Source organism: Lagopus muta, chromosome 15 (genome assembly GCF_023343835.1).
Source record: "Lagopus muta isolate bLagMut1 chromosome 15, bLagMut1 primary, whole genome shotgun sequence".
Taxonomy (NCBI): Eukaryota; Metazoa; Chordata; class Aves; order Galliformes; family Phasianidae; genus Lagopus; species Lagopus muta.
Window position 1 is genome coordinate 6,385,243 of NC_064447.1, and position 11,120 is coordinate 6,396,362.

At 45.6% G+C, this 11,120-nt stretch overlaps 1 protein-coding gene across 1 annotated transcript; it reads right to left on the reverse strand.

Annotated features, from left to right (window-relative positions):
* Positions 1–415: 415 nt before the first annotated feature.
* Positions 416–10,776, reverse strand: SOCS1 (suppressor of cytokine signaling 1). The gene is made up of 3 exons (XM_048961186.1): positions 10,670–10,776; positions 2,913–10,444; positions 416–1,413 (listed from the first exon to the last, which is right to left on the reverse strand). The coding sequence occupies exon 3, from the start codon at positions 1,336–1,338 to the stop codon at positions 715–717; it is 624 nt and encodes a 207-aa protein (XP_048817143.1). The 5' UTR covers positions 1,339–1,413; positions 2,913–10,444; positions 10,670–10,776; the 3' UTR covers positions 416–714.
* Between the last annotated feature and the right edge of the window lie 344 nt (positions 10,777–11,120).

The following is an 11,120-nucleotide window of genomic DNA, read 5'->3' on the forward strand; positions in this document are numbered from 1 at the left end:
TTTCCCTCACTGACGCTGATGTGGTTTGGTTGTGTCAGACAACCCCCTTTTCTCGCTTGTTTCTTTTAATAGATATAAGACAAGGCAGCACTGGAGCCATTAGCTCAGCCAAGGGTTCAAAACCTATGCACACTGTTCCTGCTCTTTAAGATAGAACTAGGATTGGAACTTGATGATTCTCAGAGTCCCTTCCAACCCAAGTCATTCTATGATTCTATACATCCTACATACATCTTCTGCTTGCCTGCATCTTTCCATTAGAGGCTTTTTGGGGCAGGACTCCTCTGTTGGGCCAGCACTCACAGCAGGGCAAGGTGCCAGAGCCCAGTGAAACCCACCTGTGGGCAGCACTTGGATGCACAGCAGCAGTCAGAGGTTGCTGGTAGGATACATACCACCACACTTAAAACTAAAACAGAGATGCTATTCTTTTCTAAAAAATTTCACAACAAAGTTTATTATGTTAATAGCATTAAAAATATTATAAAATAATAAAATATTCTGCATGGCAGAAAAATGATGCCAGGGTTTTAAAACCCCAGGTTTGTGCAAACAGTTTTTGTAAACATAAGAAGTCAAGTGTTCAAGTTGCATTTCAAAATACAGTAAGTTGCTACAAAAATAGGTTTGCTCACTGTCAAACATGTTTAAAAACCCAGGAAGCTGGATTTCTTCACACATCTCTCACATGTCTGTATACAGTTAATGCTGTATTTAGATCTGAAACGGGAAAGATTTCAGATAGTCCTTTAGAACAGGATTGAGAGGGATCTGGTTCAAGTTCTCTCTTCCAAAAGTCTTCACGATGCTCTTCCGGCAGAGCTCCTGCAGGGGCTGCACACGGACTTTGCGCAGAGGGGTAACCAGTACCTTCCTAGGGGAGCTTAAGTAATGTTCCAGCAGCTTAAAAAGACAATCAAAGGTCTCCTTGCTGCCATCCAGGCTGAAACGCCCCGTCTGAAAGTTTATCCGGATGCTGGTGGGCCCAGTCGCGGTCTTAACACTGATGGCAAAGAAACAATTCTTCTGCGTGCTGTCCCTGATGAGGAAGGTGCCCTCGGGCTCAGACTTCAGCTTCTCGTGGGCGGCACTGACGGTCAGCGGTCCCCAGTAGAAGCCGCAGGCATCCAGCAGGCTGCTTGCTCTAGTGATGCTACTGAAATCCGCTTGCGAGCGAAAGGTTCGGAAGTGCGTGCTGCTCGGTGCCTGCGCCGTGCCAGGCCGGCCTGTGCCACGGTAACCTCGAGCCTGAGAGCGATCCCGTGCCGGAGGGTCAAGTAGACATCGCGGGTCTGCTGCAACTGCATTGTCTGCTGACACCTTGCTGTGCGCTACCATCCTACAGCCTAGGCCAGCGGATGCGGTCTTCCATAGCGTCAGTGGCTACGGCGGGGCAGCTTTCCAGCAGCTATTCTGAAATAGCAAAGAGATGCTGAGTGAGATCCCAGAGAAGAGCAGCCGCAGGCTCTGAATGACCCAGTCCTCCATTCACCTCCCTCCCACCTTTATAAAATAATGAATTATTCATTTCCCAATTTGCACTGGGCAAACAACTGCTCGCTTTTGGACACAATCAGCGGTCTACTACTATTACAAAGTCTAAAGCTCCAGAAATACTTAGCAAGGATTGTTAACAGCTACTGAGGATAATACAGTTTCCCTGCTGCAAGCCCACAGAGCATCTCACAGCCTGCAGGATGGCAGGAACCTCCCATTGAAAGTGCCCCTGCGCCCACTCCAACACAGTTGGAAGTTTTAGAAGATAAAGCAAGGAGGTTTCACAGCCACCTTTCCTTCCCCTCTGCCAAGTGAACAGCACCACAACCAGGCGTGTAGTTGGGATGACACAGCCTGCAGGCAGCTGGAGGGGGCAGCCGCAGCACTGCCAGGCATCCGTCCTTCTCTCCTGCTAACCTGAGGCTCAGCCATAAAAGGCAATTTCCCATTCCCCCAACTTTCCCCTGGGACAGCAGTGCTCCAGCCTCACCAGCTTACACACATCAACCTCTGTGAACCCTCGAAGCATTACTCCTCTGTCTCTATCTCTCTCTCTCTTTTTTGTATTACATGCACTTTAAGTGGCCCAATCTAAATTGCTTCCTATTGATATATCTCTCAGCAGAGGGACTAAATTCATCCCTCGTGTTACTTCAAAGGAATTAGCAGTGCTGCACCAGGAACAAGGTTGGCCTGAGCTGCCTGCCTCTGACAGCACGGTTCGATACGTCTCTGCCGGCTGCCGTGACCTTACTGGCAAGCATAGATTTTAGGATTTATCCCCACAGTCAGATATAGATCTGCAGCTGCAGCTTGTTGAGAAACCTTGAAGGATTCTCAGAAACGAATCCCTCGGCCACCTCACTGTTCAGGGTAATGTACTAGAGCAGATTTCAAGGAAAGTGCACAGCTGGGCTCCCAGCCATGCTAATTTAACAGCTTGATGTTTGGTTTCATTTAGGTCATATTACCCTCCCAAAACAGAAACGAGGGCTGCAAAACCTTTCTGCTGGCAAATGACGAGCTGGAAGCACCACCGGGCTTTCTTTACACAGCAGAAGGAAACCGATGTCAGTTTTTCCAATTAGCGGGCCAGGATTAGCGCTCAGTACTTAAAGTTCACAAAAGCAAAGTATGGGCGCAGGGATGCGAGCAGCGCTGCGGCCGTCCCGTCGCGGAGCCCCGGGTAGGCAGGGGCTGGCGGGGGCCGCCCGCTCCCGTCCCCGCGAGCGGGGCTGCTCCGCTCCCAGCGGCGGTTCGCGGCGCTGGTTTTCGCTACGTTCCGCGGAGCACGAAAGCTCCGTCTTGTGCGCAGGAGAATGGGAATCCAACCGAAGCCAATCCACCGCAACGATCCGGGACCCCCGCAGCGCGACTTCTCCCAGGCGCGCTCCGAACTCGCGACCCTCCCTTACCTTCGCCCGGAGCTCGGCGGCTGACGGCCGTCCCCGGAGCGCGCAGCATGGGCTCGGGCCGCGCCCCGGCGGCGGCTACGGCTGTGCCCGGCGGACGCCTGGGCACGCTCCGTGCCGGGGCCCTGCCTGGGGCCGCTCCGCCGGCGCGCTGGGCCCGCGCATCGCCGCCGCTATTTAACGCGGCGGCGGCGGTGGCGGTTCTCCGCTCCTCCCCTTCCCCGAAAACACGTGGCCGCTGCTTCACTTTCACTTTCCGTGAGTCACGGCCGAGCCTCGCCAGCTCCTTCGGCACCGCCTCAGCCTCCGTCCCGATGCCCGTCCCCGGTCGTGACTACCGGCCGCGGTGCCCCGCTTGCCGCGGTCCGGTGGGAGGTGTTCTCGTCTTCGGTTCGGCCGCGAGCCCCGCGTGGGGCACGGCCGCAGGAAAAGCAGACAGGCGACGTGGGAATGTTGGATGTGCCGAGTGATGGCTGCTCTCAAAGCTAGTGTGGGTCAGTGTGGACGGGGAGGGTGAGAGGATGTGATGTCCGAGAAGGAGAGTGCATTTAGATCAGCCGTGAGCGTGGATTGATAAAAGCACTCAGAGAAATCTGTGACTGGGAGGACCGCCCTTACGCTGCCCTGGTTTTGGAGTTCTCAGAGCAGAATTTCCCTGGGGTTTTCTGCAGGGCAATCAGATTTAGAAGTGACTGCTCAGATCCCCAGCTGTACTTCTGGCTTCACCAGCAGTTGGTGCGGGTTGCTGGGGCTGCTGCTCACCCTCAGGAAGATTTGCAAACCCAGCCGGGGGTTGATCCGCTCCTGAAAGCGGGTCCTCTCGACTTTGGAATCGAGTCATGAATTTGTCACTTCCAAGCACGGGGCTGCACAGTGTGACAGATGCGTGCTGCAGTCGCACTGCTTCACATCAGGAGCAGAGGGAGGACAATTTCCCCTTGCAGTCATTATGATGCTTTGTGACAATGAAAAGGAAATATTTCTGTCAGAAGATCAAGGAGTAAGGCCCAAAAGGAGCTCATTAGTTGCCCTTCGAGGGGATGCATTTCATGCTTTGGGACTCAGTATTCTTTTCAAAACCCAGTGTGGTCGCAAACTGAGTTAACCTCATGGTGATAGAGTGCCCTGCTGGCATACAGTAGGAGAGCCTGGAAATTTCTGGTGATGCTTTAGTCACTGAAATTTACTGCTCCTGTTCTGTCATGTGAGAGCACGGTTGTCATGAATTTGGAGAAGCAGAGCTCATCATACATTTTAAGAACGGGCACAGAGATTCCCTTTGTGTTCACAATTCTCTTTCAAACCATTTCTGAGCAACTGAACTTGAGCTGAGGTTCACTATGAGTGCGTGGGGGCTGCTTTTCTCTGTAAAACAAAAGCATTCAGGAATGGTGGAACTGAAACTTATTTAGAATTCAAACATGCAATAGCGAGAAATGTTTTGCTCTTTGCTTTGCTGTAGTGCACTCCAGCCAGTGAGCAGATTCAAAGGCTGCTTTGTTCAAGACACTGTTTGAACACAGCGCAACCAACCTTAACAGCTTAACACCTGCATAGGCCAGGTTCTCTGCCTCCCCTCCAAAGAGCAGAGATTGGAAGTGCTTGACTGTGTGTCACAGTAGGGTAAATCAGAGCCAAAACCACAGCTCAGATCTTTTAAATCCCAGCCAGGCCCTGGAGCACCCGAGCTGCCTTCCTGCTGCCATCGCTGAGGCCCTCAGGCCATACCGCAGCCCAGTGTTTCTCAGGTGGGATGGAGGTTGGCTGCTGGTTGCCGCAGGTGTGCCAGGAAAGTTGTTTCACTTTCATGTAATTTTTGACTTTGTAAGATCACAAGGGGAAGACATCTCCTCCGGATGCACGTGCAGTCTGGCTGCCATGGTCTGAGTAGCTGACAAAGCGTCTGTCCAAAAAGTCTTCCTCATTCAACAAGAATGTGGTAATAATATCTAGCTGCAAAGCTTCAGAGGTTAACAGGACTCCACTGGGTAGGTTTGCTCCCAGCCACCCTACCAGCACAGGCAATGAAGGGCAAGCACATCAGGCTGTTGCCCAAGGAGTTTGGTGTCATTTGTATGTGAACTGCCGGCTGGGATGCTCCATAATGTATCCTAGAATGGCTTGCTCAGGAGAAGCATGTCTCAGTCATAACATACGAAGAACCCTGAATGAGGACTTTGGGATAGAAGGAGTTGGGACTTCAGACTTGATGGTCCCACAAGTTCAGCTTTATTAGGATATCTTGATTGTTTTCTACTCACATTTCCTTTTGCAAGCCTCTATCCTCATCCTTCTATTTTCTTTCTTACCCCCTCTATCCCTTAAAAGCCCCACCATCTGGGCCTTGGAAAGAGGTCCATTCCAGTGGGTTTGGATGAAGTTATGTTACTCTTGGCTAAGACGAGGTTCCTTTACCCAGTAGGGGGCAGTGCATAAATCTGGAGCCGATGCAGAGCTGCTGTGCAGAGCCCTCGTGGAAATGAGACCTCCAGAAATTACTTAAGTTTGAAGCACTGCTGCAAAGTTAAATGACTGCAATCTCTGCTGACACTCAGCTTAATGAGCACTCACTGCATATGGCAAGGTGAATTAGGCATTGGTAAGTAGAACCTTCCTTGTGTAACACTTCAGACCTCCTTTTTGTCTTTCTCCTTATTACAGGGTACCTTTCTTCCATGTTGATGGTCTCAGGAGAAAAAAAAAAAAAAGGCAAAGTCTAGGGTGAAAGAAAAGGATTGTGTTCTTTCTTAGGTCAGGAATGTAACACTTGTGATCTGAAGGGTCTCATCAGTAAAGCTCCTAAGATTTAGATAAAGAACAAACTCAACTTTTGTTTAAAATAAGAGCCCTGACTCCTATTTCATAAACATTGGCTTGGAAAATGAAACAAAATTCAGAGGAAACCCTAGATGTTTCTGCAGCAGGAGCAAGGCCTGCTCTCTCTAGCTGGAAGTGCATGGGGTGCAGGGAGAGGTCTGTCAGGAGGCAGGGAGGGAAAAGTATGGGTCTGAAGGTGGGCTTAAAGGTGGGAGGGCTCTGTGTCTGTTGGCAACATTATGCAGATGATGTTTCCCCCTTTTTTGTTTTTTTTTTTACTTTCTTTGTTTTTTTTCTTCTCAGAAAACATGCCCTTAGCCATGCTAGCAGCAGTGTAATGTAGGCAGAGGTTTCTTTATGAAGTGCTAAAAGAACTTGAAACAATTAGAAAATCAGCAGGCACTCCCCATTTCAGCTTCATTCCTAATTTTTTTAGAAGCTGGCAGTAATTCTTAGGTGCAACTGAATTAATTGGCAGGCCAGCATGTCTCTGGAATAGTGTTGTGTTTAGAGTTTGGTATATCAAACAAGTGATCAGTGTGGGAATTAATACATGAATGTCTAAACAGCTAATTTTGTTATTTTTATGAAGATATGAATATATATATATTTTTTATGTTATTTTTATGAGCAATTTAAGTTTTTTTCCAGGCCAAATAGATTGCTGTTTTCTGGCAAGAGTGATTCAAGTGAATAGGGTTGCATATATTGCTATTAGCAATTTGGGGTTAGAGCCTCAGTTCCTCCCTTGTGCTTCTACTGGAAATGGTATCTCTTACATGAAGCAGATTGTCCACATTGTCTAAACTGCCAAAACCAGCAACATGATTTATAGAAAAGGGGAACTGAAGCACCAAGAGGTTCAGTGATTTGCTTAAAGTCAGAGAGTGAGACAGTCTGCAGAAGGGCCAGGAATGGAACATAATTCAGGTCTTCAGAGCCCCGTACTAGAAACTTAACCACAATACCGTCCTTCCTGTTTTAGTGGGTTTTGTTTTCTTCTTCAGAATCTGAATTTTCATTTAAATGAAACCCTTGAAATCGGAATTCTTTGATTTTGCAAGTAAATTAGACGCCACATTGCTTCTGAGTCTGCTTTCAGACATTCTGAAACCTGCAGCGCTGAGAGAACTGTGAATCTCCATCACCCACTTTAACTAGGCATTAAGGTCAGACCTTGACATATCTAAATAGGACATGCCCAAAAAATCTGACTGCTGTGACTAGACACTTCCTTATGCATCTCTGTTTTCATGCTGTCCATATTATCACTTTAAAAGTTCAGAGGTAAAAGAGTGAGCCTGCTGAGTACAGCTTACCCTGTCACTCTTTTAGGCATTCACCTGTAGGCAAGTGGCTGTAAAGATGACTCACTTTATTCTGATATTAATGACGAAGCTATGGATCATTGAAGAATGATGTGTATATTTGTTTCTCCATGGCAGCATACATAAGTTATTATTCCAAGAACAAGGTGTAGTTTGAGATGTCCTCAGCTGGTTTTCAAGCCGTGACAGGCATCGTGTCTGTGCCCAGACAAGGGGTAGCCAGTGAGTACAGAACCAGCCCTTCTGTCTGGGCTGGAATTCACACTGTTCTGCAGATAATGTAAAGTTCAGTTCCCACCCAGCTGGGATGGATGCTAGAAATTTGTATTTTTGTCTTCTGAAAAGGATTCCAGTGAGTATTAGTCACGAGGATGTGCACGTCTGCTAGCTAAGATGAAAGCAGTGTTTGGGGAAAGTGAAGCTAATTAATCTTAACAGTGTACGAATACTGAGTAAGAGCTGCGCCTCTCTTCTCATGAGTTTCCCTGAGCATTCCAGACAAATTCTCTGAAATGCATCTCTGCAAGAGAAATAAACTGTCATAAATCAAGGAAGTCCTGAGTACTCTGAGGCTGTGAGGGAAGTTTCTTTCTAAGCTGGCTACTTTGGAATTGTTTATTTTAAATGTTGTTAGTTCCTTCTTCTGGAGCAGTTAATGTTGGTTTCCTTGGACCCTGCCTGTTCTTCATTGGAAGTTCCTTTGTTGATGTTAAGCACGTCAAATCAAGATCTGTGTTAGTCTTATGAATTCAAAAGCTAAACAGTTAACTGTACAAAAATGTGGTTTGGGTTATCGACATTTTAGTAGTTTAGACATTCTTCTTGGTAATTATCTGATTTTTAAAAAAGAGAAAAAAAGCTTTAAATTGTTGGTAGACGTGTTGGGAAGGGGCAGCATGCTTTCTGGTGGGTTTTCATGTGTAGGTCTGTGTGTATGAGCAAACTCCACAATTGACAGAGGAACTCTAGGTCCCTAATAGTTGCATTGGTGCTAATTGCAGAAGCAGCAGGCTGCCTTTCATGTGTGAGAACTGCTGCAATAAAAACTGAAATGGATATTTCAAAGCAGAACTCTATGATGCTATTTTGGCTTCCAGATACGCTTACTGGACTACAGAGGTTTCAGTGCTGGCTGGAGAGACATGTACCTTGCATTTCAGAGCCAGGTGCTAATTTTGCTTCATCTGACAACCACAATTCCTGTAGGATCTTTTCCACAGAGACTCAGAACAACCGAGCTCCCTCCACTCCCCTTCCACTGCCTTTATCACTGCCACAGCAGCTCTCTCCCTTGTTGAAGCCACATTCTCTATTTCTCCACTTCCCCATTCCTGTGCATTTTCAGATCCCAAGCTCATGAATGAGGAGCTGTAATATGGCACAGGGAAATCAGCCATGGCACTGAACTCTGCTGCAGCTGTTTTGGAGCTGAGGTAAAAGTTCATATGTGCAGTTGGAACCCTCCATGTAATACAGGAAGGGGATCATGGGATGAAGAGCTTGGGGGAAAATTTACTTGTGAGTGAGGATGTTGAGGACAGCAAACAAAGCATTCATTCATAATCCAAAAAGACCTCCAGTGTTTCTTTGTCACCATTTTCATGGTATCATTACCCTCTGCTCTTACAGTTTTCCCTTCTCACAGGCATTTTCTGCCACTTTTCTGTTATCAGTGTCTAGTTAGACTGTATCCTGCATGGCTTATATGATTACAAATCTGCTATGGCAGATTGATGCCCTTTCTGGTGCTCCCATGATTCCATCTATTCAAACCACATACAAATGATGAACTTCTGCTAAAGTAATTCAAAGGCTGCAGCATCAGTGCCTGATGCATTTCATTCATAGGCGTAGCTAACATGAGAATACTTTTATGTTTGGGCTGAGATGGAGCAAATGACTTAAATGTTCCCTCACCTTTGAGTTTCACAGAAACAGAATAAAATTCACTATTAGTATGGTCAAATGGATCCAAACCTCAGCTTTATCTTCTTGAGTATAGAGAGATTCAACAATCCAAATTGTAAGGGAAAAAAGTGGGCTCTGAAAGTGAACAAAGACAGAGTGTTGTTAGAGGATCCAGAAGTAGCACATAGGAAGCTGAAAGGTCAGAAGGTGGTGGCACTGTGCTTCAGACTCTTGCAGCTTCTCGTCTGGATCCAGGTGGGCAGTTCTATTTCTTTCACAATGCACTGAGACATTTTCAGATGACTTGGTTGAATTTTTAACTCTTGAAATCATCGAGCCTCGATGTGAATAAATCACCATTAATACTCAGCCATGAAAAAATGACTTTTGTGTCCTTTCCTACTGCATGATGTGTTGGCCTCTGTATTCCTACTGTGATTGCTACTTTAATCAACCGATCTTTTTACAATCCCATTCTAATCTCAAAATCATGAACTACTCAATTTCATATGATAATTATATTATAATAATTTCATTCACTCAATTTCATTTCACTGAATTTCATATGATAATTTATGATAATATATTAAGGACCCAGGATTCTGTAGTATGTAAGTGCTCACACATACAGTGAACATGCATTTTGTTCTACCACACAGATAGATCCTGCATTGTTTCATGATTGTCTTATGGTCTTGGCTAGTTACATAACTTATGTCTGCAAAAATCTGGACAAGAAATAGGTAAAATTACTTTTATTTTTTTCAATTTTCAATATATTCACTGAGAAATGTGCCTGATTTCTGTTCCTCTCCTCTTTCCTGGAAGAAGGATAGATCCTGATAGATGGTTTAACAATCTACTTCAGAACCAGAGTATTAATTCCACATTTGCCAAGAAAACAAACACAAAACCACCACCATAACTACTCATGTGAAGCAAGGATTTTTTTTATGCAGACATCCTCCTTTCCCAGACTGACTTACTGCAAACCTTGGCCAGTTTTACTTGGGGCCTCAACAAGATTAGCTCCATCATATTCCATCTCCAGCAGAATTTCTAGGAATTTCTTGAGAGTCAGCTGGCAATTTCTGATATAAAAGTCCTTTAAATGTAGAACTTTTGGCATCTGTAATTAAGGTTGTAAGTCAAAAATTCAGTCCAAATATGTTAGTGAAGCATTCTCTAACTTTAGAAAGATCTGTGCTAGTTAGATACAGCTCTCTCCACAAATGCTCACGGATTAAGAAATATTATGTTACGTAAAATTAGTATAACATAGCATTCAGGCCTCACAGTAAATTAGGCAATTGAGAATATGAAAGTAGGAAGAGTGCCCAGCTTGGAGGGCTTCCTCTAGGAGCTCTGCAGACATCTCTCTCACTTGCTGTTGTCAGGAGGTTTGATGTCCATGGTGAGTCACTTGCAAGGGCAGGTTTGTCCTCTGACTCTGTGAGAAGTCCTGTTACCAGCTGTCTTACACTGGAAAGAAATGTTATACTGTATTTTAATTGTAAATCTACTTCAGTTGATAATAATGTCAAAATACGGCCAAATTTTCTTACAGTGAGTCTAGAGAAAGCATTAGGCTGAACCACACAAATCAAATTGAGTTTGCCAAGGTGACCTTCAGAAACTTATTAACCATGCGAGTAGTAACACGTGATGACCTCAACCCACAAGTCATTCTAAGACAACTTTACTTACAGAAAAGCCTTTTGGTAAAGTGGATGGGGATATTCTTGTAGGCAGGCAGATTAGATTTGTCCCTCTATTTAGTTCTTTGCTCCAGTTGTCCTGTTCTTACCCTGTCTCATACCTTCACTTGGAGCATGGCCTGAGTAACCTCTCAGTTTCTGCAGTGGTGCCAAAAATATTGTACATGACTTTCTGGCTTTACAGAATGATCCATGTATCCCTGCTATAATTCTTCTAGTGTCAAGTAGTGGGGCTATTTCCCTTGAGAACTGTTATAGGCAAACAGATGCAATTAAGCACCTAGTACAGTAATACCAAGAAATTCCAATAAACTGATGAATGTGAAATCTTGTGCTCTTTCTAATGATTTCCCATATAAATAGGTTAACGTCCTCTCTCCCAGTGTCTATGGGGAAAGGTTAAAATACTAACAGGGAATATGGATTTTTCAGTCAGTCAG

What these genes read in the sequence shown, in the direction of transcription:
- SOCS1 (XM_048961186.1), bottom strand. Translation starts at nt 1,338, where the DNA reads ATGGTAGCGCACAGCAAGGTGTCAGCAGACAATGCAGTTGCAGCAGAC.